Source organism: Mizuhopecten yessoensis, unplaced genomic scaffold (assembly GCF_002113885.1).
Source record: "Mizuhopecten yessoensis strain PY_sf001 unplaced genomic scaffold, ASM211388v2 scaffold10743, whole genome shotgun sequence".
Classification (NCBI taxonomy): domain Eukaryota; kingdom Metazoa; phylum Mollusca; class Bivalvia; order Pectinida; family Pectinidae; genus Mizuhopecten; species Mizuhopecten yessoensis.
This window is the reverse complement of record NW_018408699.1, coordinates 260,657-288,317: the sequence shown is the minus strand read 5'-3', so window position 1 is coordinate 288,317 and position 27,661 is coordinate 260,657. Positions and strand designations below refer to the sequence as shown.

Below are 27,661 nucleotides of genomic sequence, written 5' to 3'. Positions count from 1 at the left end.
GCAGAACTTGACTTTAAGTTTGAAATGTAAAATGTTAACGGACGACGGACGACGGACGACGACGGCCGAAAACGGATAGCAATAGGTCACTTGAGCTAAAGCTCAGGTGACCTAAAAATGGTTCTACTAACCTGTCGGCAGGCTACAATGAGCAAGCTATAACAAATGGCTCTAACTAATAAATATGACAAAGTTGAAGTACCCTGACTTACGTTCAGATGTTACACAAAATGCCTAGACCAGTGTGATCATCCGTAAAAAATCAACAATAAACATTTTAACTTGTTGTACCTACTAAAATTTAAAGGAAAATGTTTGCAAGAAAAACTTGTTATTTTCTACATGTATCATTTGCAACAATGGAAAAATAATATGATCCAGAGGAGACCGCAAACATTACAATATACTTTGGAATTCAATAATTTCCAAGTACCTGGGTATACATCATCTAAATTATACTGTATATGTAGGTATCTGAATCGTGTAACTATTTATGTATATATTTTAATGGCACTTTTGTAAAATATCCCCTATGAATTTAATTATGGCTGTCTGTAACCACATACAGCTCCTAACCTGTTATCAGGCTGCAGCCTGCTGCCCATATACACAGGATATGGTTTATAGCAGAAGCGTAATTATATTACAAAATTATAAACTTGAGCATTCACATTTCCTTTAGTTTAAGATGATATTGCACATACTCTCCAAGGTGTGACCTATCTGATAGGTCGTCAACTATTAGATACAAAACACATTTCATATACATAGGTCACCCACTAGTACAAGTATAAACAAGATATAGTCATACCAGGATAGCCACAGCAAAGCTAAACATATACATAGGTCACCCACTAGTACAAGTACAAACAAGATATAGTCATAACAGGATAGCCACAGCAAAACTAAACATATGACCCTGTAGACATAAAAATATCAATCAGGAAAACAGGTTTCAAAATCAGAGTCACATTGACAACTATAGAAATGGCTGTGAGTACATAACTTCTATCTGGTCGAATCATACAGTGAATAGGCAACACAGTAATAAATATATAGGGAAAGACATGAAGCCTCTTTAACATTCCATGGTTATTTTATTTAAAAAAAATATAAAACACTATATAACATTAATTTATATTTGAGAAATATTATCAGTATTTCTCACATCAAAACATGTATCAATGTACCAGCACTCATTATATGGAATGTAAATGTTACATATTTTTCTCACATGTTCTCCTTTCCATAAAAGAATGATTGTATTTCAAAATTTCAGATCTCTTTCAAAATTTTCAGCAGAAATTATCGGTCTGAAAAATAACCATGCTATTGATAAATACACAATATACAATCAATGATGTCATATTTAGAAAAGCCAACATGGGGTCTATGAGACTGGTTAAATTTAAGTGTCATTAACAAAACAAAACAAATATTCCATTTTCCCCCCGTTGTTTTTGTATAATTTGAGGACTACAGAATGAAGACAATACATTGTTAGTTGATCAAAAATAGTACTGGGCTCAAAATAGAAAGAACCCACTAGGTAGCCTGACCCAGTAAGGCCGGATTCAACAGGAAACGCTGTCAATCCAGTGAAATCAGAGCTGAAACTGGGGAATGATTTATTTATCAGTGATTGGTCAAAATAAGTCTAGGTAAGTCTGGACGGAAAAATTTGAAAATTCTCAGGATCAGTACTGACCAGAACGGCCTCAAGTAATGACTCTCTTCAGTTGTAACCAGTAACTACATTAGCAACTCTTCTATGGGTCATTAGTAACCAGTGACCCCTAGTAGTGACTCTCCTTTGGGTCATTAGTAACCAGTGACCTCTAGTAGTGACTCTCCTTTGGGTCATCAGTAACCAGTGACCTCTAGTAGTGACTCTCCTTTGGGTCAATAGTAACCAGTGACCCCTAGTAGTGACTCTCCTTTGGGTCATCAGTAACCAGTGACCCCTAGTAGTGACTCTCCTTTGGGTCATTAGTAACCAGTGACCTCTAGTAGTGACTCTCCTTTGGGTCATCAGTAACCAGTGACCCCTAGTAGTGACTCTCCTTTGGGTCATCAGTAACCAGTGACCCCTAGTAGTGACTCTCCTTTGGGTCATTAGTAACCAGTGACCTCTAGTAGTGACTCTCCTTTGGGTCATTAGTAACCAGTGACCCCTAGTAGTGACTCTCCTTTGGGTCATCAGTAACCAGTGACCCCTAGTAGTGACTCTCCTTTGGGTCATTAGTAACCAGTGACCTCTAGTAGTGACTCTCCTTTGGGTCATCAGTAACCAGTGACCCCTAGTAGTGACTCTCCTTTGGGTCATCAGTAACCAGTGACCCCTAGTAGTGACTCTCCTTTGGGTCATTAGTAACCAGTGACCCCTAGTAGTGACTCTCCTTTGGGTCATTAGTAACCAGTGACCTCTAGTAGTGACTCTCCTTTGGGTCATCAGTAACCAGTGACCCCTAGTAGTGACTCTCCTTTGGGTCATCAGTAACCAGTGACCCCTAGTAGTGACTCTCCTTTGGGTCATTAGTAACCAGTGACCTCTAGTAGTGACTCTCCTTTGGGTCATCAGTAACCAGTGACCCCTAGTAGTGACTCTCCTTTGGGTCATTAGTAACCAGTGACCCCTAGTAGTGACTCTCCTTTGGGTCATTAGTAACCAGTGACCTCTAGTAGTGACTCTCCTTTGGGTCATCAGTAACCAGTGACCCCTAGTAGTGACTCTCCTTTGGGTCATCAGTAACCAGTGACCCCTAGTAGTGACTCTCCTTTGGGTCATTAGTAACCAGTGACCTCTAGTAGTGACTCTCCTTTGGGTCATTAGTAACCAGTGACCTCTAGTAGTGACTCTCCTTTGGGTCATCAGTAACCAGTGACCCCTAGTAGTGACTCTCCTTTGGGTCATCAGTAACCAGTGACCCCTAGTAGTGACTCTCCTTTGGGTCATTAGTAACCAGTGACCTCTAGTAGTGACTCTCCTTTGGGTCATTAGTAACCAGTGACCTCTAGTAGTGACTCTCCTTTGGGTCATCAGTAACCAGTGACCCCTAGTAGTGACTCTCCTTTGGGTCATTAGTAACCAGTGACCTCTAGTAGTGACTCTCCTTTGGGTCATTAGTAACCAGTGACCTCTAGTAGTGACTCTCCTTTGGGTCATCAGTAACCAGTGACCCCTAGTAGTGACTCTCCTTTGGGTCATCAGTAACCAGTGACCCCTAGTAGTGACTCTCCTTTGGGTCATTAGTAACCAGTGACCTCTAGTAGTGACTCTCCTTTGGGTCATTAGTAACCAGTGACCTCTAGTAGTGACTCTCCTTTGGGTCATCAGTAACCAGTGACCCCTAGTAGTGACTCTCCTTTGGGTCATCAGTAACCAGTGACCCCTAGTAGTGACTCTCCTTTGGGTCATTAGTAACCAGTGACCCCTAGTAGTGACTCTCCTTTGGGTCATTAGTAACCAGTGACCTCTAGTAGTGACTCTCCTTTGGGTCATCAGTAACCAGTGACCCCTAGTAGTGACTCTCCTTTGGGTCATCAGTAACCAGTGACCCCTAGTAGTGACTCTCCTTTGGGTCATTAGTAACCAGTGACCTCTAGTAGTGACTCTCCTTTGGGTCATTAGTAACCAGTGACCCCTAGTAGTGACTCTCCTTTGGGTCATCAGTAACCAGTGACCCCTAGTAGTGACTCTCCTTTGGGTCATTAGTAACCAGTGACCTCTAGTAGTGACTCTCCTTTGGGTCATTAGTAACCAGTGACCTCTAGTAGTGACTCTCCTTTGGGTCATTAGTAACCAGTGACCTCTAGTAGTGACTCTCCTATGGGTCATTAGTAAACAGTGACCCCTAGTAGTGACTCTCCTTTGGGTCATCAGTAACCAGTGACCCCTAGTAGTGACTCTCATTTGGGTCAATAGTAACCAGTGACCTCTAGTAGTGACTCTCCTTTGGGTCATCAGTAACCAGTGACCCTAGGCCTAGTAGTGACTCTCCTTTGAGTCAATAGTAAACAGTGACCCCTAGTAGTGACTCTCCATAGGGTCATCAGTAACCAGTGACATCTAGTAGTGACTCTACTTTGGGTCATTAGTAACCAGTGACCTCTAGTAGTGACATTCCTTTGAGTCAATAAAAACCAGTGACCTCTAGTAGTGACATTCCTTTGGGTCAATAGTAACTAGTGACCCTTAAAGGTCAGTAGTGACAAATGACCTCTAGAAGTGACTTCTTGGGGTCACTAGTGACATGAATTACCCTTTATCACGAGTTTCCTTGAAGTCAGTATGTTCCCTGTTTAATAGCACCAGCCAGGATCCAGTCGACATTTGCCCATGAACCAGATGTACATCTTCTTGTTGTGTGGGTTGAGGGAATGGTACTCATCTGATGCACTGGCTAGACTCCATTTTAGTGCCTCCTCTTGACTCTGGGGAATAAAAGAAAGACTCACTCCTGTACTAACAAGTATCCCCACAGAAGGAACATTTACTTCTATACTAACAAGTATCCCTACAGAAGTAACACTAACTTCTATACTAACAAGTATCCCCGCAGAAGTAACACTAACTTCTGTACTAACAAGTATCCCTACAGAAGTAACACTTACTTCTATACTAACAAGTATCCCCACAGAAGGTACACTAACTTCTGTACTAACAAGTATCCCCGCAGAAGGAACACTAACTTCTATACGAACAAGTATCCCCACAGAAGGAACATTTACTTCTATACTAACAAGTATCCCCACAGAAGTACACTAACTTCTATACTAACAAGTATCCCCACAGAAGTACACTAACTTCTATACTAACAAGTATCCCAACAGAAGTAACACTAACTTCTGTACTAACAAGTATCCCCACAGGAAGTAACACTAACTTCTGTACTAACAAGTATCCCTACAGGAGGAACACTTAATTCATTACTAACAAGTTTCCCTACAGAAGTAACACTAACTTCTATACTAACAAGTACCCTCACAGAAGTAACACTAACTTCTATACTAACAATTATTCCTACAAAAGTAACACTAACTTCTATACTAACAAGTATTCCTACAAAAGTAACACTAACTTCTATACTAACAAGTATTCCTACAAAAGTAACACTAACTTCTATACTAACAAGTATTCCTACAAAAGTAACACTAACTTCTATACTAACAAGTATCCCCACAGAAGTACACTAACTTCTATACTAACAAGTATCCCCACAGAAGGTACACTAACTTCTGTACTAACAAGTATCCCTACAGGAGGAACACTTAATTCATTACTAACAAGTTTCCCTACAGAAGTAACACTAACTTCTATACTAACAATTATTCCTACAAAAGTAACACTAACTTCTATACTAACAAGTATTCCTACAAAAGTAACACTAACTTCTATACTAACAAGTATTCCTACAAAAGTAACAGTATCCCTACAGAAGTAACACTAACTTCTATACTAACAATTATTCCTACAAAAGTAACACTAACTTCTATACTAACAAGTATTCCTACAAAAGTAACACTAACTTCTATACTAACAAGTACCCTCACAGAAGTAACACTAACTTCTATACTAACAATTATTCCTACAAAAGTAACACTAACTTCTATACTAACAAGTATTCCTACAAAAGTAACACTAACTTCTATACTAACAAGTATTCCTACAAAAGTAACAGTATCCCTACAGAAGTAACACTAACTTCTATACTAACAAGTATTCCTACAAAAGTAACAGTATCCCTACAGAAGTAACACTAACTTCTATACTAACAAGTATCCTTACAGAAGTAACACTAACTTCTGAACTAACAAGTATCCCCACAGAAGGAACACTAACTTCTGTACTAACAAGTATCCCTGCAGGAGTAACACTTAATTCTATACTAACAAGTATCCCTACAGGAGTAACACTTAATTCATTACTAACAAGTTTCCCTACAGAAGTAACACTAACTTCTATACTAACAAGTATCCCCACAGAAGTAACATTTACTTCTATACTAAAAAGTATCCCCACAGAAGGAACACTAACTTCTGTACTAACAAGTATCCCCGCAGAAGGAACACTAACTTCTATACGAACAAGTATCCCCACAGAAGAAACATTTACTTCTATACTAACAAGTATCCCCACAGAAGTAACATTTACTTCTATACTAACATGGATCCCTACAGAAGTAACTCTAACTTCTGTACTAACAAGTATCCCTACAGAAGTAACACTAACTTCTGTACTAACAAGTATCCCTACAGAAGTAACACTAACTTCTATACTAACAAGTATCCCCACAGAAGTAACACTAACTTCTATACTAACAAGTATTCCTACAAAAGTAACACTAACTTCTATACTAACAAGTATCCCTACAGAAGGAACACTAACTTCTATACTAACAAGTATCCCCACAGAAGTAACACTAACTTCTATACTAACAAGTATCCTCACAGAAGTAACACTAACTTCTATACTAACAATTATTCCTACAAAAGTAACACTAACTTCTATACTAACAAGTATCCCTACAGAAGGAACACTAACTTCTATACTAACAAGTATCCCCACAGAAGTAACACTAACTTCTATACTAACAAGTATCCTCACAGAAGTAACACTAACTTCTATACTAACAATTATTCCTACAAAAGTAACACTAACTTCTATACTAACAAGTATCCCTACAGAAGGAACACTAACTTCTGTACTAACAAGTATCCCCACAGAAGTAACACTAACTTCTATACTAACAAGTATTCCTACTAAAGTAACACTAACTTCTATACTAACAAGTTTCCCCACAGAAGTAACACTAACTTCTGTACTAACAAGTATCCCCACAGAAGGAACACTAACTTCTATACTAACAAGTATTCCTACAGAAGGAACACTAAATTCTATACTAACAAGTATCCCTACAGAAGGAACACTTACTTCTATTCTAACAAGTATCCCCACAGAAGTAACACTTAATTCTATATTAACAAGTATCCACACAGAAGTAACACTAACTTCTATACTAACAATTATTCGTACAAAAGTAACACTAACTTCTATACTAACAAGTATTCCTACAGAAGGAACACTAACTTCTATACTAACAAGTATCCCTACAGAAGGAACACTTACTTCTATACTAACAAGTATCCCCACAGAAGTAACACTAACTTCTATACTAACAAGTATTCCTACAGAAGTAACACTAACTTCTATACTAACAAGTATTCCTACAGAAGGAACACTAACTTCTATACTAACAAGTATCCCCACAGAAGTAACACTAACTTCTGTACTAACAAGTATCCCCACAGAAGTAACACTAACTTCTGTTCTAACAAGTATCCCCACAGAAGTAACACTAACTTCTGTACTAACAAGTATCCCTACAGGAGTAACACTTAATTCTATATTAACAGAGTATCCTCACAGAACTGTGCTGTCTATAGTCTGTCATACTTCATTTGATATCTGAGATTGCCAATGTACTACAACACGATGTTGTTTTAATGCAGCATTTTGTTTACAATGATGTCAATCTCAGAAGCTCAATTGATCAGATGAGACTCTAGATTATATATTTCTAAACAGTAATCAATTAAAATGATTATCTTTTCTTTATAGAGTGGAAAACAGCGATATGATAACATCTATTAAACAATCAGTTGTAGAATTGCATCACAAACAAATTTAAAAACTATTCAAACACAATTTATAAAAAGGTATCACAGACAAACAAAAGTGGCATCATCACACAAAGTACAAACTGTATAAAACTATAGTGAGTGTCCTACATTAAGTGGAGTGTCCTACATTAAGTGGAGTGTTCTACAGTAAGTGGAGTGTCCTACAGTAAGTAAAGTGTCCTACAGTAAGTGGAGTGTCCTACAGTAAGTGGAGTGTCCTATAGTAAGTGGAGTGTCCTACAGTAAGTGGAGTGTCCTATAGTAAGTGGAGTGTCCTACAGTAAGTGGAGTGTCCTTCAGTAAGTGGAGTGTCCTAAAGTAAGTGGAGTGTCCTACAGTAAGTGGAGTGTCCTATAGTAAGTGGAGTGTCCTACAGTAAGTGGAGTGTACTACAGTAAGAAGAGTGTCCTACATTAAGTGGGGCGTCCTACAGTAAGTGGAGTGTCCTACAGTGAGTAGAGTGTCTTACAGTAAGTGGAGTGTCCTACAGTAAGTGGAGTGTCCTATAGTAAGTGGAGTGTCCTACAGTAAGTGGAGTGTCCTACAGTAAGAAGAGTGTCCTACATTAAGTGGGGTGTCCTACAGTAAGTGGAGTGTCCTACAGTAAGTGGAGGTATCAAATTGTAGTAGGGTTTTACTTGATGGTCTTACCACAGGCTTGGGGAAGATCCTTCGACAGCTTCCCCTGCTTGCATGCTCCATGAAGGCATGTTTAAGTGAGGATTTCATATCCCTACTAAGGCACTGATGGCAGATAGAACACTTCTGAAACATAAAAAATACCAACAAAAGCTCAACTATGGGTCAGCAGATCTTGGAAATCAGTCTCACAGAAAAAACAAGAGGCTCAGAGGACATGTATAACTCATAAGAATATTTCAGCAATCGTGTCAAAATATTCTCATTAAAAATAATATTGCAAATAAGTCTTATTGGATCGGGCCAGAGCCCAGAGGTAATCCTGGCAGCATGATAATGCTCAGCAAATATGTTGTATATACATTTAATATGTTAATGGATCAGGAGAGTTTTTTACCTTCTGACCAAATGGCCAAATTGCCTTCCTATGAAAAAGTAAATGGGAGAGCCAACAAGATTAGCTTATTCTCCCCTCCCACGAAAAGTCACATGCATGATTTGCCATCTACCCATCATGGAATTGTGTTCGAGAAAGGCAGGAAACTTGAGAAAGGCTGGAAACTTGTGCACAAATCTGTACAATCTGTTTTGAAATAAATCTATGTGGACATGCTACACATTCTCTGTATATAAAATACAGATTTTGCACAATCATCTAAAACACAAGTTACACTAAAGACCAGTGGAGTATATCTGCTAGGGCTAACCATACACCAAGTTTGAAATGATTAAGAGGATTAAATTCCAAGTTATTATTCAGAGAAGCAAAATTCTACATTAGGGCCTTTGCCATCTGACTACCTGTCCCTAAAATTAATAGGTTTATTTGCAATCACTAGGGAACCCCAGACATCAAGTCTGCACTTAAAACCATTATCCAGATGAATGAAAACCCCAACATTTAGCAATGGTAACAAATGCTGCAGTATGAAATAAACTCCCATAGGTCCTTCAGACCAGGTGAGTTAACTGGACATGTGTGTACTGACCTCAGACTGACAGTCTGTCATACATTTTCTCTCTGAGCACCACATTGGGAACACAGTTACATCTTTGTCGGACGCCTGCATGTCCTTCCCATCCATGTCACTGTTAAATACCAAAACACACAAATACTGTAAACAATAAGGCTTCAAAAATATACACTGTCTACTTCTACTGATTATCAACAAAATACATGGCTTCCCATGCTGTCAAAAGATATTTAATTGTCAAAAGCAAGTTACATAAACACATTGAATGCCCTTTACCTGTAACTTGTATGTCTATATTTCCCATTCAATTATCATCAGCCATAACCTGTCAGTATTTACATGTCACTTATATGTAAGCGTTAAACTGTCAGTGTTTTCTTGTCAGTATTTACATTTGTATGTCTGTGTTTACCTGTCTCTTGTATGTCTGTGTTTACCTGTCACTTGTATGTTTGTGATTAACTGTCACTTGTCTGTGTTTACCTGTTACTTGTATGTCTGTGTTTACCTGTCACTTGTCTGTGTTTACCTGTCTCTTGTATGTCTGTGTTTACCTGTCACTTGTCAGTGTTTACCTGTCACTTGTCTGTGTTTACCTGTCACTTGTATGTCAGTGTTTACCTGTCACTTGTCTGTGTTTACCTGTCACTTGTATGTCAGTGTTTAACTGTCACTTGTCTGTGTTTACCTGTCACTTGTATGTCAGTGTTTACCTGTCACTTGTCAGTGTTTACTTGTCATTTGTCTGCGTTTACCTGTCTCTTGTATGTCTGTGTTTACCTGTCACTTGTATGTCTGTGTTTCCCTGCCACTTGTCTGTGTTTACCTGTCTCTTGTCTGTGTTTACCTGTCGCTTGTATGTCAGTGTTTACGTGTCACTTGTATGTCAGTGCTTACCTGTCACTTGTATGTTTGTGTTTACCTGTCACTTGGATGTCAGAGTTTACCTGTCACTTGTCAGTTTTTACTTGTCATTTGTCTGCGTTTACCTGTCTCTTGTATGTCAGTGTTTAACTGTCACTTGTATGTCTGTGGTTACCTGTCACTTGTATGTGAGTGTTTACCTGTCACTTGCATGTCAGTGTTTACCTGTCGCTTGTATGTCAGTGTTTAACTGTCACTTGTCTGTGTTTCCCTGTCACTTGTCAGTGTTTACCTGTCACTTGTCTGTGTTTACCTGTAACTTGTCTGTTTTTACCAATTTCCAATTCCTTGTTTCGTTCCATTTGGGTTTTAATTCCTGGGGAATTTTCCCCCCAATACTTTTCTGTAATATTATTTACTTATCTGTTGATTATTTTACTGCTTTTGCTTTAATTTTTCTGTCTATTCTTGATACTACTAGGCTCTTGAATCGCTCAGGAGTTTCGTCTTGCCAGCTCTTAAATCGCTTAAGTCTGGTGGTCAGTTTGCCTCTCTTGAATCGCTCAAGGCAAAAGCTCTCTGCTTTTAAATCGCTTAAAAGTTTTCTTTACTACTTATATATATGAGTATCTTATATGCAGCTCTTGAATCGCTCAAGGGTTTGCTCTAGATATCTACATGTATACTGTCTTGAATCGCTCAAGAACGTTTCACTAGATATTTACATTTGGCCTGTCTTGAATCGCTCAAGAGTTGTCTGGCCCACTTAAAATATATTGCTGAGAATATATTTTTTGTTTTTCCTTGTGGCCTCTTTCTTTGCTTAGGAGGCTACCTCGTCAGTACACGTTTGTTTTTGTAGTATTGTATATAGTTAGCTTATAGTGTTGAGTGAGTAGCCCCTGATACGCCAAAGTATAAGTTTGTATTTTCTTTTTATCTTGCTATCTGCCTCATTTAAATATCTCGAATTGTAATAAACAGGTAAACTGTTGTTTCATCGTTTTTGTTGTGTATAAACTGTCACTTGTATGTCTGTGTTTACCTGTCACTTGTATGTCTGTGTTTACCTGTCAATTGTCTTTGTTTATCTGTGACTTGTCTGTGCTTACCTATCACTTGTCAGTGTTTACCTGTCACTTGTCAGTGTTTACCTGTCACTTGTTTGTGTTTACCTGTCACATGTCAGTGTTTACTTGTGAGTATTTAGCTTTAACTTGTCTGTCAGTTTTTATTAGTTTTATTTTTTATTTTGTTATTTGTATGTCAGTGTTTACCTGTCCTCAAATGCATTAGAGGTGGTCTTGGCCACGCCCACCAGAGACAGCACATTGTAAACCACATGCTCGTAAATTCTCTTATTCCTCCAGAAATGTCCCGATGACAGGTTGGGAGACATGTTTACCTTAAACAAGAACAACACTTAAGCTTGTTGGTTTTTACTGTAGTAAAGGGCAGCTGTCAAACATGGTCCCACAATTATAAATATCGGTGAGTTTATTACCCATTACTACAGAATATTGTTTAAGTAAGAAATTATAAAGATTTAAAAACAATCAAATGTATTTTGGTTAGTTGTAAGAAAAATGTTTAAACTTTAGAAAGAATAAAATACTCAATGAACTTATTAGAAAATTAACAGATATCAAAGAGATTTGAAGAAAACACCTTCAAAATGTATCGAGTAGAATGTAATGTCACATTTGTGTGTGGCTAACTCACCTCCATAAGATAAACGTTTAACTGGTCATCCAACACAAAGTCAAATCGCACCATCTCAAAGAAGTTTCTAAAACAAAAGTTCCAGATTTTAGAAAAGTAAACAAGCATTGTTCCAAAATGGTCTTACTTTTTCCATTTCATGAACTTCTCACAAAAATATAATATATCATATATTTGGAATTACCATCAGGAATATATCGTTGCTGAAGCCAATATATACACAAAGATGTTTAGCTGATCACGTCAATATATGAAGGTTTATGATTTATTACAATCAAATACAGGATTATTGTGGGAGGAAACCAGGGTACCCGGAGAAAACCCACGTGGTCGGGCAGGTTACCCCATACCTTTTCACGTCCGATTGGGAAATCGAACCCCGGACGCCTTTGTGAAAGGCAAGTGCGCTATCCAATGCACCACCCAACCACCCACATCAATATATGAAAGTTAATGATTTATCACAATCAAATACAGAAACATGTTAACTGACATTCATGTACTATGATACAGATGTACCCATCTACTGTTCCAGACCTTTCTCTTTGTGTAGGTACACCTGTCTGTCACAGAGAGAGATACCTACCTATTGTTTCTGAAGCGTGAGGAAGATGAGATAAGACTATTTGTGTAGGTACATGTACACCTGTCTGTCACAGAGACAGATACCTAGCTGTTGTTCCTGAAGCGTGAGGAAGATGAGATAAGACTATTTGTGTAGGTACATGTACACCTGTCTGTCACAGAGACAGATACCTACCTATTGTTTCTGAAGCGTGAGGAAGACGAGATGAGACTCTTTGTGTAGGTACACCTGTCTGTCACAGAGACAGATACCTACCTGTTGTTCCTAAAGCGTGAGGAAGATGAGATAAGACTCTTCTCTTTGTGTAGGTAAACCTGTCTGATGGAGTCCTTTATGTCTTCCCAAAGCTTCAGGTGGTTACGACCTGCGGGTGAGAAATGTGTATGCTATAGTCATCATTTCAAAACAACTTTGAGGTAAAATTTGATAAAATATTTAAACGAAATGTTTATCCTATTATTTTACAATAAAGTATATGCACAAGAAAATATTAATTAAAATTTGAAACCCTATTCATCCCATTAAGTGCAATTTAAGAAGATTGAGATCATAAAGGCAATAAGACAGTATATACAAACACCAGTGTTCATGTATGACTTGTATTACCTGTCTGTTCTAGGTAGGTATCCAAGGTCTCCTTACAGGTATACATGCCATCATCAAAGATAGCCTTCAGTGACGGCATCTGTACAAACAGAAATGATGAAAGTTGAAAACTATGAACAGATCCCAAATTTATTTTCCCTTTATTTGATAAAGAATAACATTTCAATTAAGGCTGCTGACGAGGCTGATATAGATACAAACTTTGGCCTGTTGCTACAGTTTAAGTGACAGATAAATTACCTACCTCCAAGACAAATGTGTAGCTGTCATAATTTGTTAGCTACCTCCAAGACAGATGTGTAGCTGTCATAATTTGTTAGCTACCTCCCAGACAGGTGTTTAGTTGTCATAATTTGTGACCTACCTCCCAGACAGGTGTGTAGTTGTCATAATTTATTACCTACCTCCCAGACAGGTGTGTAGCTGTCATAATTTGTTACCTCCCTCCCAGACAGGTGTGTAGTTGTCATCATTTGTTACCTTCCTCCCAGACAGGTGTGTAGGTGCCCTCAGTTGTTACCTACCTCCCAGACAGCTGTGTAGTTGTCATCATTTGTTACCTACCGCCCAGACAGGTGTGTAGCTGTCATAATTTATTACCTACCTCCCAGCCAGGTGTGTAGCTGTCATAATTTGTTACCTCCCTCCCAGACAGGTGGGTAGTTGTCATCATTTGTTACCTACCTCCCAGCCAGGTGTGTAGCTGTCATAATTTGTTACCTCCCTCCCAGACAGGTGTGTAGTTGTCATAATTTATTACCTACCCCCCAGACAGGTGTGTAGCTGTCATAATTTATTACCTACCTCCCAGCCAGGTGTGTAGCTGTCATAATTTGTTACCTACCCCCAAGACAGATGTGTAGCTGTCATAATTTGTTAGCTTCCTCCCAGACAGGTGTTTAGTTGTCATAATTTGTGACCTGCCTCCCAGACAGGTGTGTAGTTGTCATAATTTGTTCCCTACCTCCCAGACAGGTGTGTAGTTGTCATCGTTTGTTACCTTCCTCCCAGACAGGTGTGTAGTTGTCATCATTTGTTACCTTCCTCCCAGACAGGTGTGTAGGTGCCCTCAGTTGTTACCTACCTCCCAGACAGCTGTGTAGTTGTCATCATTTGTTACCTACCTCCCAGCCAGGTGTGTAGCTGTCATAATGTGTTACCTACCTCACAGACAGGTGTGTAGTTGTCATAATTTATTACCTACCTCCCAGACAGGTGTGTAGTTGGCATAATTTGTTACCTACCTCCCAGACAGGTGTGTAGCTGTCATAATGTGTTACCTACCTCCCAGACAGGAGTGTAGTTGCCATCATTTGTTACCTACCTACCAGACAGGTGTGTAGTTGTCATCATTTGTTAGCTACCTCCAAGACAGGTGTGTAGCTGTCATAATTTGTTACCTCCCTCCCAGACAGGTGGGTAGTTGTCATCATTTGTTACCTACCTCCCAGACAGGTGTGTAGTTGTCAGCATTTGTTACCTATCTCCCAGACAGGTGTGTAGTTGTCATCATTTGTTAGCTACCTCCCAGACAGGTGTGTAGCTGTCATAATTTGTTACCTAGCTCCCAGACAGGTGTGTAGCTGTCAGCATTTGTTACCTATCTCCCAGACAGGTTTGTAGTTGTCATCGTTTGTTACCTACCTCCCAGACAGGTGTTTAGTTGTCATTGTTTGTTACCTACCTCCCAGACAGGTGTGTAGCTGTCATAATTTGTTACCTTCCTCCCAGACAGGTGTGTAGTTGTCATTATTTGTTACCTATCTCCCAGATAGGTGTGTAGTTGTCATAATTTGTTACCTACCTCCCAGACAGGTGTGTAGTTGTCATCATGTGTTACCTACCTACCAGATAGGTGTGTAGTTGTCATCATTTGTTACCTACCTCCCAGACAGGTGTGTAGTTGTCATCAACCACATACTTCTTTGTGTTGGTCGAATCAAATGGATGGTAATCTGCAGCACAAAATCTGAAAAGCAATGTATAGGATCTATGACTAACGGCTGACAAGTCCTTGTGTTGTATAACTGGAGTACTTCAATGAGGTGTAAGGGTAAATACCAAAGACTGTGTACATCTCAAAAGACTGTGTACATCTCAAAAGGGATACAACTAAACCAATATTGTTTTTCATAAGAGAAATATTAAATTTCAATAGATGTTCTGGTGAACATTTTTTCTCTCATGAAAATAAAACAATCAGAAGGGAGGATTTGCTGTGAGTAAAGATCTTGACATCAAATACAAAGATGTAATTGTCATTGTGATGACATACTCAAATGGCAACAAAATAGTCATCAACAAATAATTAATAGCCGCAAATGGTTCCCTTTTAATGTGTTTGTGAGATTGCTGAAACGGTATATATATATACTAGTGACCTCATTTACTATCGTACATAGTTCATTTCTACGATAGCAACTAGGATGAATCAGTTTACTGATTTCCTTTAAAAGTTTGATGTTTCCCTTCTTACTACCATCCCATTGTAGATCCCAATGAAGTGAGAAAGAAAACAATTTAATTTTTCACTTCATCCTTTCATATTTTATATTTGTTAACCTTTTAAAGTTTTCACAGGGAAGAAACTATGTGGGAAAACAGCACAAAAGTGTCGTAACACTTTCCCCCATTTGACACATTTTAGTGTAAATATTACAATTTAAGCTGCACGATGTAATGGTAAAATTTCATTTTAGATAAGATCAAGAAAATGAAGGAATTTGTGTTGGTTTAAAAAAAAACAGGAGTCCTCCTTTCTTACTTTGCAATTTTTTTTTGATTTTTTGAGGGTAAGTTCAAATTCACGGAATGTTTTGAATACAAATTCTTGTAGTGCTTGATCTGTAATGTCAGCTGATTAGTAACGTCCATGCAGCGCTGTATCTCCCTATTACACCAGGATTATGCCACTGCTGTGGAAATGCTTCTGAATACCTACCTGAGCAGGACTTCCCCTTCCACAATGTACACTCGGAGAGGATCTATGGAGGTCAGGATCGTGTACACACCAATGTCAAACTTTCTACAGAGGAAAAACAAACAATTCATAAAGTACATTTCTCTTAATATCATGACTGGGTTATTTTGTCCTACGTGTTATTAAGTGAAGCAACATAACTATGCATTTTTGTGAGAAATTAACAAGATTTCTTATAACGTTATGTTAGCTACCAAAGCTAGTTCAGTGAAGATACAACAAGCCTGTACAATTTAACGTGTCAATTTAACGTGTACAATTTAACGTGTACAATTTAACAAGTCAATTTAACGTGTGATAAAAATGGACAACTGGAAATGTGACGTGACATTAAGAGTAAATGTAATGTGTGATAACAATGGACAACTGGAAATGTGACGTGACATTAAGAGTAAATGTAACGTGTGATAACAATGGACAACTGGAAATGTGACGTGACATTGAGAGCAAATACAGTGTTGTAGGAAAACAGGATTTTAATTGAAAATAAGTGGAATTCACTGTATAACTTGTACCCATTAAATCTGTCAGTACATGGTCCAACTAAATGGTAACCATAAGTTTTAAAATGGGATTTGTCAGCTGAGAAAGATATACTCTGAATGACTTTTTCATGTTTATTCTAGTAAGATTCAAACAATCTAACCATCACTGTCTGACAATTGCAGGCTCCTATAATAGCGATTCTGTTGACCATTTAAATGTATCTATGAAAATAAATCTCTTACCTTTTATCTATAAGGAAAGGTTTATCTACATATTCTTGAACAAATGAGCCATCACTTGCTAAATCTAAATCTGCAATATAAAAGACAGTGAAATACAATAATACAAACACAAACATAACTGGCTGATATCTATTATAAATTCTCAGTCTCTTACTGGCCTTTAGCTTTCTGTGTGCTTTATTGACTGAGATAACACATTTGAAATATTCCAGTAGGCATTTAATTTTAATTGAAGAAAACCTTTGTTTAATAAAAATATTTATTAACAGCTGATTTTAATTTCGTTATTTATTGACATTTCTTTTTATAAATGATTACTGTAAACGTGGAATATTACGCGCAGGGGAAATTTACGCTTATTATGCGGAGTTGGATCGTCCGCGTAAATTTCCCCCACGCGTATGGTTTCGTCGATAGTGTAAGGAACGACAACTCTGATTGATATTGGTACATGTGTGTGATGTCCTCCTGTCATATTGCTTTGTTAACGTATTACTAATTAACGTACATTGTCTTGTAATGGTATCAAATAAAAACAATAACAACTGAAATAAACTACTTGATAAATTGAAGTTTTTAATGGACAACAAATTTGAAAATCTATATAAAGGCACAGAGAAAGTCATGAATAAACCCGGGTGCATCGAGGTCCGGTACACATCACTCGCACACGTGTCTACGGGACACAAACAGCTAGTAATCGTGTGCAACGATCCCTACACAGGTAAATACCCCTGTCATCATGGTAGCGACATTAACTGCGCTTGATGAGTTACGATAACCTACGAATAGCATATTGTTATTTGGAAAACATGTTTGTTTTGACTAAATAGCACTCACCTGTTTGATCCCAGTTGATTACAAGATCAGCTGGTATAAGACACACGTTCACATACACACAACTACAGTTCACCTTTATTTTCATCTGTCCAATGACCAGTCGGAACACATACGTAACATGTACTCAGTAGCTACTAGTATTTTTACACGTACACATTTTGTAAAGTAAGGGAGATAACTATGCAGAGTAAACGTTGGTCTACCGCGACCGCGTAAATTACCCCAGTGCATATAGTTTTGACCTTCAAATCGCGTAATTTTCACCCAGCGTAAATAACCACGTTTACAGTATATTTTTTTACAGCAGTTGCTTTATCGATAGGCTTCACTGTGGAACCTGAGTTATTACAGGTTACATGACAAAATTAAACATCAGATTAGGCAAATAAACCCCAAAACCACACACTGTCCAAAGTACTCCCAACATCACACATTATTCCAAATAATCCTCATATCACACAATACCAGGTATTCAAAGCTCAGCAGAGAATGGAGATTTTATACCTTTGATTTTCTTGATCTTGATCCCGCGGTGACTGTTACGTTTCTGTACCCACAGCTTGTCTGGGTGTTCCTTTGTCTGAAAGAGTCGGTCACAACAAGTTAAAAGACAATCTTAACGACACCCATCATATGTACTTCTTATGTGTTCTGGCACATAAGTCGGCTATTGTAATTACTGTTGTGTATAAATAGAATGGTATCACAGGCCTATCAGCAGTCGGGTCAATGACGTGCTCCTAAACCCATATCAATATGTTTATCTTATATTTCAGAAAGTGCCTCTTTCTCTGATGGTATTTTGAAGGCTTTGGAGATGTATGGGATATTGTAAACAAACAAGTACTATCATATCTGGGAAATGCCTCTTTCTCTGATGGTATTTTGAATGTTTTAAGGTGTATGAGATATTGTAAACCCACAAATATTTACATATTTGAGAAATGCCTCTTTCTCTGATGGTATTTTGAAGGTTAGTGAGATATATGGGATATTGTAAACACACATGTACTTACATATTTGAGAAATGCCTCTTTCTCTGATGGTATTTTGAAGATTAGTGAGATATATGGGATATTGTAAACACACATGTACTTACATATTTGAGAAATGACTCTTTCTCTGATGGTATTTTGAAGGCTTTTGGAATGTATGGGATGGAGGAGGTGGCCAGACTGACTTTGTTGGTGATGAATCCTGTGCCTGGGAAATGGTTCACCTGTAACACAACATTACACCTGTAACACAACATTAAATCTGAAACACAACATCACACAAACACCTGTAACAAAACATTACACCTGTAACACAACATTACACCTGTAACACAACATTACACCTATAACACAGCATTACACCTGTGACACAACATTTCACCTGTAACACAACATTACACCTGTAACACAACATTACACCTGTAACACAACATTACACCTGTAACACAACATTACATCTGTAACACAACATCGCACCTGTAACACAACATCACACAAACACCTGTAACACAGCATTACACCTGTAACACAACATTACACCTATAACACAACATTACACCTGTAACACAACATAACACCTGAAACACAACATTACACCTGTAACACAACATTACACCTGTAACACAACATTACACCTGTAACACAGCATTACACCTGTAACTAAACATCACACCTGTAACACAACATTACACCTGTAACACAACATTACATCTGTAACACAACATCGCACCTGTAACACAACATCACACAAACACCTGTAACACAGCATTACACCTGTAACACAACATTACACCTATAACACAACATTACACCTGTAACACAACATAACACCTGAAACACAACATTACACCTGTAACACAACATTACACCTGTAACACAACATCACACCTGTAACACAACATCGCACCTGTAACACAACATTGCACCTGTAACGAAACATCACACTTGTAACACAACATCACACCTGTAACTAAACATCACACCTGTAACACAACATCACACCTGTAACACAACATCACACATGTAACACAACATCGCACCTGTGACAAAACATCACACCTGTAACACAACATCGCACCTGTAACACAACATCGCACATGTGACAAAACATCGAACCTGTGACACAACATCACACCTGTGACACAACATCGCACCTGTAACACAACTTCACACCTGTAACACAACATCGCACCTGTGACAAAACATCACACCTGTAACACAAAATCGCACCTGTGACACAACATCACACCTGTAACACAATATCGCACCTGTGACACAACATGTAACACATCATCGCACCTGTGACACAACATCGCACCTGTAACACAACATCGCACCTGTAACACAGTAGCGCACCCTGTAACACAACATCACACCTTTAACACAACATCACACCTGTGACACAACATCACACCTGTAACACAACATCGCACCTGTGACAAAACATCGCATCTGTAACACAACATCGCACCTATAACACAACATCGCACCTGTAACACAACATCGCACCTGTAACACAGTAGCGCTCCCTGTAACACAACATCAAACCTGTAAAACAACATCGCACCTGAAACACAACATTACACCAGTAACACAAAATTACATCTGTCACACAACACTACACCTGTAACACAAAATCGCACCTGTGACAAAACATCGCAACTGTAACACAACATCTCACCTTTAACACAACATCACCCCTTTAACACAACATTACACCTGTACCACAACATCACCCCTGTGACACAACATGTAACACATCATCGCACCTGTAACCCAACATCGCCCCTGCAGCACAGTATCTCAGCCTGTAAAACAAAATCACACCTGTAACAAAACATCGCATCTGTAAAACAACATCACGCCTGTAACACAACATCAAACCTGTAAAACAACATCACGCCTGTAACACAACATAACACCTGAAACACAACATCACACATGTAACACAACATCGTACCCGTAACACAGTAGCGCACCCTGAAACACAACATTACACCCATAACACAGCATTACTCCTGTGACACAACATCCCACCTGTAACACATCATCGCACCTGTGACAAAACATCGCAACTGTAACACAACATCCCACATGTAACACAACATCAAACCTGTAAAACAACATCGCACCTGCGACAAAACATCGCATCTGTGACACAACATCGCCCCTATAACACAACATTACACCTATCACACCGCATTACAACTGTAACACAACATCTCACCTTTAACACAACAGCGCACCTGTAACACAGAAGCGCACCCTGTAACACAACATGGCACCTGTGACAAAACATCGAACCTGTGACACAACACCGCACCTGTAACACAACATCGCACCTGTAACACAACATCGCACCTGCAGCACAGTATCGCAGCCTGTAAAACAACATCACACCTGTAACACAACATCACACCTGTAACTAAACAACACACCTGTAACACAACATCGCACCTGTAACACAACATTGCACCTGTAACGAAACCTCACACTTGTAACACAACATCACACCTGTAACTAAACATCACACCTGTAACACAACATCACACCTGTAACACAACATCACACATGTACATAGTAATTTAAATATGATACATATCAAACTATGAAATATTGCACATAACATTAGAGATTCCATAAAGGAGATATGACTTAAATGTTATTTAATATTAATTGTATGATTTAATCATAATTAACGGTTTCATTACCCTTTGATGAGGTTTAAGGTCTGCCAACTTCTTTGACAAAGTTTCAAATGGATATTCATGAGACCATAGGACGTCCCATTTGGACTCGCTGTCACCAACAGCGTACCCAATTCTGTCAAACACGGCAAACACATGCGTCAAGTAGCCGGACTCAAGCTGGTAACAGAAAGTGATAGGACTAAATTAAAGATGTTTATAACAAACAACGTATAAAGCTTGATTTCCATCTTCAGAAGTATTTTTACAGGATTCATAAGGTAAAGTGTTTACTTAATGCATCTCTATATATTATTTGTATAAGTCTCTTTACACAAGTATTTACTGGTTAATACATATGACTAGCCTCATCACCAGCACCACACATTTTATTACCTTGCCAGTATAGGTAATGACAGCAATAGAAATGAAAATAATACATTTGATAATTTCATACTAAATCAAAGAGCTAGTGCTGCTTACAGATAATGTTAAGTGTACATGTACATGCAGAGGATGATCTCCCCGTAGACTGTATGTGCTGCAGTGAATAGCACATGATTTACAGAGATATCAGCATTACATGTATTAGTATTATACCCAGGTAGTTTGTTTTAATATTAAGTTGCTAAAGGTTATTCCATATACCAATACATTGTATATAGTTAGTCATTGTTTAACTTATTACTTCAAATTTGACAGAAGTGCTCTGATACAAGTACATGTATACGATGAAGTATGGACCTTAATTACGCTATGGGTTTACTTGTAAACTGAATATGAATATGACAGTAAATATTATAAGATATATTTGTGTTTTACTAGAACTGCTCTGTAACCTTACTGTGTATGTGACATCATCATCACTACAGCAACACAGAAGCATGGTTTAGTAAATATACATAAACAACAGTGAACAGAAGTAGAATTATTTTCAACAGAAACAAAATGATTTATAATGGGAATCAGAATGATTAATAGCTGGAAATCCCATGATTTATAATGGGAAATAGAATGATTTATAACACGAAATATGATTAGATATAATAGGAAAAAGATTTATTTACAATGGAAATAGACGGAGTTATATTGGGAAATAGACTGAGTTATATTGGGAAATAGACTGAGTTATATTGGGAAATAGACTGAGTTATATTGGGAAATAGACTGATTTATATTGGGAAATAGACTGATTTATATTGGGAAATAGACTGAGTTATATTGGGAAATAGACTGAGTTATATTGGGAAATAGACTGAGTTATATTGGGAAATAGACTGATTTATATTGGGAAATAGAATGATTTATATTGGGAAATAGACTGATTTATATTGAAAACAAAATGATTCATAATGGAAATGGAAAGAGTGGTAAATGGCAAAATTTCCTGAACACCCCAAGCATTTTTTTTTTATAAATATAAATTACATGTTTTCCATCCACCCACACAACAGGTTGCTTGGATCCAAATTGTCCTGTTTTACCCTCTGAAGTAGGCTGGATGTGTATCATGTGATCTTCCTTCATTTTGTGTAGTTCGTAGATGTTAAGGAGGGTGAGAATGATTCCAAAGCCTAAAACTATACTAGCTGCTGTGATTAATTTGCCTGGCCCTCGTGATCTCCTGTGTTGAGACGGACTATACCTGGGGAGGTTCTGAAAAAACAGATACAAACGCTAAACCTATGCCTGGAACAAAAATGTCAATAACCAAATAAAATAACATCTATTAAAGTAGTTACGTACAGAACAGACTACACATGATTACATTAATTCCATGTCAACAAATTGCTAATTAAATATTCCAGATGTCTGAAGAAGGAAGATATTCTTATTAATAGCTTGTTGGTGAATATCAAAATAGCAAATAAAAGAGTCAGTTGTTGATAACAGAAAGTGATACAGATTGTTCAAACCAAACATATACATGTCTATGGCTTTGGAACAGAATGGTGTACAGATTGGAGAGGTTCTGATATGTTGACCTGTTTCATTTTAATTTTTACAAAATAAATTTAGGAAGGTCTTCACACTTATTGTAAGAAAAAATACCAGATACATAGATGATCATACACTACAAACTAAACCTTCACTGAGGCTCTATATTTATCTCTGAGGCTCTATATTTATCTCTGAGGCTCTATATTTATCTCTGAGGCTCTATATTTATCTCTGAGGCTCTATATTTATCTCTGAGGCTCTATATTTATCTCTGAGGCTCTATATTTATCTCTGAGGCTCTATATTTATCTCTGAGGCTCTATATTTATCTCTGAGGCTCTATATTTATCTCTGAGGCTCTATATTTATCTCTGAGGCTCTATATTTATCTCTGAGGCTCTATATTTATCTCTGAGGCTCTATATTTATCTCTGAGGCTCTATATTTATCTCTGAGGCTCTATATTTATCTCTGAGGCTCTATATTTATCTCTGAGGCTCTATATTTATCTCTGAGGCTCTATATTTATCTCTGAGGCTCTATATTTATGTCTGAGGCTCTATATTTATCTCTGAGGCTCTATATTTATGTCTGAGGCTCTATATTTATCTCTGAGGATCTATATTTATATCTGAGGTTCTATTTTTTTCTCTGAGGCTCTATATTTATGAATCAGTTCTTGTTCTCAAACACAGATTCTATGTTCTAGCCCAATTTCTTGCTCCAGTTATAAATCATTCAAACATATATATACTTTCATTGATTTGTAATAAGATTGACATTATAAATGTAAATGTACAAAATACCTATAATGAGCTAGATCTGTCACCATCACAAAGGAAATAAATAGTGTGCATATTCTCTGTATAACACAAACACTTGAACACATGAGTAAACAAGAGTCCCAATGGGCCCGTATCGCTCACCTGGTATTAATCTCACAATTGTAACCTTAAGAGTGGACTAAAATAAAGCTACAGGCAAAATATCAGTGTCTTGACTTAAGTCATTCAAAAGAACCTGTTAAATGATTAAAACACATTTGACCCCTGTGACCTTAAAAGTCAAACATGGACATTAAATTGAACAAACTCTATAGTCTTCATCACAGAATGCAACTTCTCAAACATCACCCTAATTGCCCTATATACCTTTTGTGTATTGAGGTGACTTTTAAAGATTTATGCACTTTGGACCAGATGTGACCTTGAAAGTATGTCAAGGTCATTCACATGAACAACGGATCACCCTGGAACCTTAAGTTATTCAGTAGTTGATTTTAAATGTTTTTAAGACAAATAACCCCTGTGACCTTGAATATGCATGGGCTAAGGTCATTAATTTAAACAAACTTGGTAGTGTTTCATCGCAGCATACTACTGGCCTAATGTCACCCTGGGCATTTTGGTTATTCAGAAGAAGTCGTTTAAAGATTTTAACATATTTGACCCCATGTGACCTTGAATATGAGTGAAGGTCATTCATTTGAACAAACTTTGTAGCCCTTCATCCAAGCATGCTACTGGCTTAATTTCATCAGCATGGGCCTCTTGGTTATTTAGAGGAAGTTGTTTAATAGTTTAAACATATTTGATCTATGTGACCTTGAAAATGGGCAAAGGTCATTCATTTGAACAAACTTGGTAGTTCTTCATTTCAGTATGCTACTGGCCAAATATTATCAGCCTGGGTATCTTGGTTATTAAGAAGTTGTTAAAAGTTTTCAACATATATGACCCCTGTGACCTTGACCATGGGCAAAGGTAATTTCTTTTCATAAACTTTGTCAGGCTTCATCCTAGGAACCTATTAGCTAAATATCACACTTCTGGGCCTTTTGGTTAATCAGGAAAAGTCATTTAAAGGTTTTAACAAATTTGACCCCTGTAACCTTGAATATGGGTCAATGTCATTTCCTTTCTCAAACTTTGTCAGGCTTCATCCTAGGAACCAATCAGCCAAATATCACGCTTCTGGGCCTTTTGGTTAATCAGAAGAAGTCGTTTAAAGGTTTTAACAAATTTGACCCCTGTGACCTTGAATATAAGTCAAGGTCATTTCTTTTTGCAAACTTTGTTTGGCTTAATCCCAGCAATCAACCAGCCAAATATCATGACATTTGGCTTGTTGGTTATTGAGAAGAAGTCGTTAAAATAGAAAAGTTGATGCCGGACAGATGCCGGACATTAGTTAGTTTCATATGAAGCATATCCTATTTGACTAGTGAAGCTAGTAACGACATATAAATACCTGTATATATATTATCATTTTAAATGCATGTATATATACACAAATGACCTATGTTTTTGACATAAACATACTGTATACTTACATATGTTGGATTCTTCTGATAATAATCCATTGTTTTATTAATTTCTGTCCTTTTGATCAAATTTTTCTTCAATTTGGATAAATCATGAAAAAGCTGGTAATAACAGATGTGAAATGAAATCTGAAAAGAGAAATAACAATGAAATACCTTTAGTCACCAAATACTGTAGCTGCGATCAGTTGCAATGAAGCAAAAAAATACATGTATTTCAATTTAATCGAAATCAGAAACTTGGGATGTCAGTTGCTAACAAGGTTACTGTGATGCAGTAAAACGTACCTGTATTTACACTATAAGCAACCGGATATTCTACCCAGTATTAATTACAGTCAGATAAAAATGTTTATTAATCTTTCCTTAAGAGAAGCTTTAATGGTATCATAAAGTATGAAGTAAAATTGAAGTTAATGAAATAAAAGATATTAAACGGAAAACATCCAAAATGCTAAATTTCAGTCCACAACTCAAAAAAAGAAAAAGAAAAAAACCCAGGTAACACAGAAAAAGAACTGTTTGATGAAAGTCATAGTAGGTTTCTTGCCTAAGTTTTCATGGCATTTAACCCTTTTATATCAAGTTTCATGTTAATTTGTTAGTACATGTTCATGTAACTACTCCAGATACCTGGTACGTGTTTGAATCCATAAAGGACCACCCCCAAAAATAAATGGTCAGGAAAAAGTGGTTATCAAATTAAACTAATGTTTGAGATAACAAATTTACATAGCAATTAACCTTCTTATAAAATTTAATAATTATACTCAAGATATTAAGTGGACCCTTGACCAAATCATTCAAATGGCAATACATGTAACTCACAATAAATACAAATAATGGTTATAAGAGATTTCATAATAGAATCTGTTATTATTTTTGTCTGTAGTATAATATCGTTTTATTTGATGGTAAATTATTTTTCATTCTTTTTCCATTTAAAATTGATGAAAATCGAAAGTTCACAGCAAAACATGATTTATGTTTCATTGCAAACAGTGTTTACCTATATAAGAATGTCTCCTTCATGCTGCCGCAGTGGAGAAATAATTGTCTAGGAGCTAGGTGTGGCCTCATTTAATTTACATAGGGTACTGTCGTACGTTTGACAGATTACAAAAAAAGGCTTGGTCAGAAATGAAAGTTGTCACCAGTTTTTCAGGTATGGGTTAATTGAGATCAAGATAAGAAAGGTATTATTCAAAACGGTACATTAATGTGTGTTTCTTAATGAGTTAATAATTCATAGGTTTGTCTTACAAACTCTTGGTAATATTTTGTAAATTTACAGACAATGGCCAAACTTCTAAAATATCCTCATGTAGTGTCAAGCAGGTCATGTAGTAAAGAGATACAGCTTGATACAAAGGTGGCGTGGAAATATATTACGAGCGAAACCTATGACTTATTAGATAATATTAATAATTATATATGCTAGAATTCAAAAGGGTGACATAATATAAGCATTGTCAGTTTTCCTTTCATTTTGCAAATACAGTACAAAACATCGTCAGCTTAGTTTTACAAAAGTATTCAGTTCTAGACTGCGGTCATAAAAATGTGAGAAAAACACTTGTGTCAACGTGGCCAAAACGTCACAGACCGAATACCGAAACGTCTCTAATGTACCCCGATAATGAAGGGATCAGCATCAACAACTTGACAACAATCTACCGCAAGCAGTTGCTGTAACCAACATGTATAAGATGGAATTATCTATTCATTAAATGGTCTTATGAAATAATCATCATGTGTTAACTTATGCTATGGTTGTTATGAAATACCAACTAAAAGATGACAAAATGCTAATTCATCCATCCGGGAGGAGGTTCATATTTTGGAACATAAATCTGTAAACAAAAGTGGTGTTCATGTAGTTCATGCAACATTTGCTTGTGTTCATGAAGCATAAACAATAAGCAATAGAAGAATACAGAGGTATACACATTACCGTCTTCGTTCATCATGCTGTAATTGTGTTTCTCTTATCGCCACTGGTTTATCATAATTCCGACAGTAAAAACTGCATATCAAGTTTTTTAAACGATCGGCAATTGCAATCAAACCGGATATAAATATTTTCACACCTT

General features: G+C 37.3%; 1 protein-coding gene across 2 annotated transcripts; it reads right to left on the bottom strand.

Moving 5' to 3' along the window:
• Positions 1–46: 46 nt before the first annotated feature.
• On the bottom strand, positions 47–27,627 carry LOC110462056 (tubulin polyglutamylase TTLL6-like). 2 transcript variants are annotated; one of them, XM_021515835.1, is made up of 17 exons: positions 27,523–27,627; positions 25,578–25,697; positions 22,733–22,960; positions 21,329–21,484; positions 18,722–18,841; positions 18,127–18,202; positions 16,783–16,852; positions 16,016–16,099; positions 14,959–15,043; positions 13,075–13,153; positions 12,724–12,832; positions 11,883–11,949; positions 11,438–11,565; positions 9,312–9,411; positions 8,335–8,448; positions 4,263–4,434; positions 47–1,616 (listed from the first exon to the last, which is right to left on the bottom strand). In XM_021515835.1, exons 2-16 carry the CDS (start codon positions 25,605–25,607, stop codon positions 4,303–4,305), a joined length of 1,578 nt encoding a protein of 525 aa, XP_021371510.1. In that variant the 5' UTR covers positions 25,608–25,697; positions 27,523–27,627; the 3' UTR covers positions 47–1,616; positions 4,263–4,302. The 2 variants fall into 2 exon arrangements, with proteins under 2 accessions (XP_021371510.1, XP_021371511.1); XM_021515836.1 differs by having other exon boundaries at positions 47–1,313.
• Between the last annotated feature and the right edge of the window lie 34 nt (positions 27,628–27,661).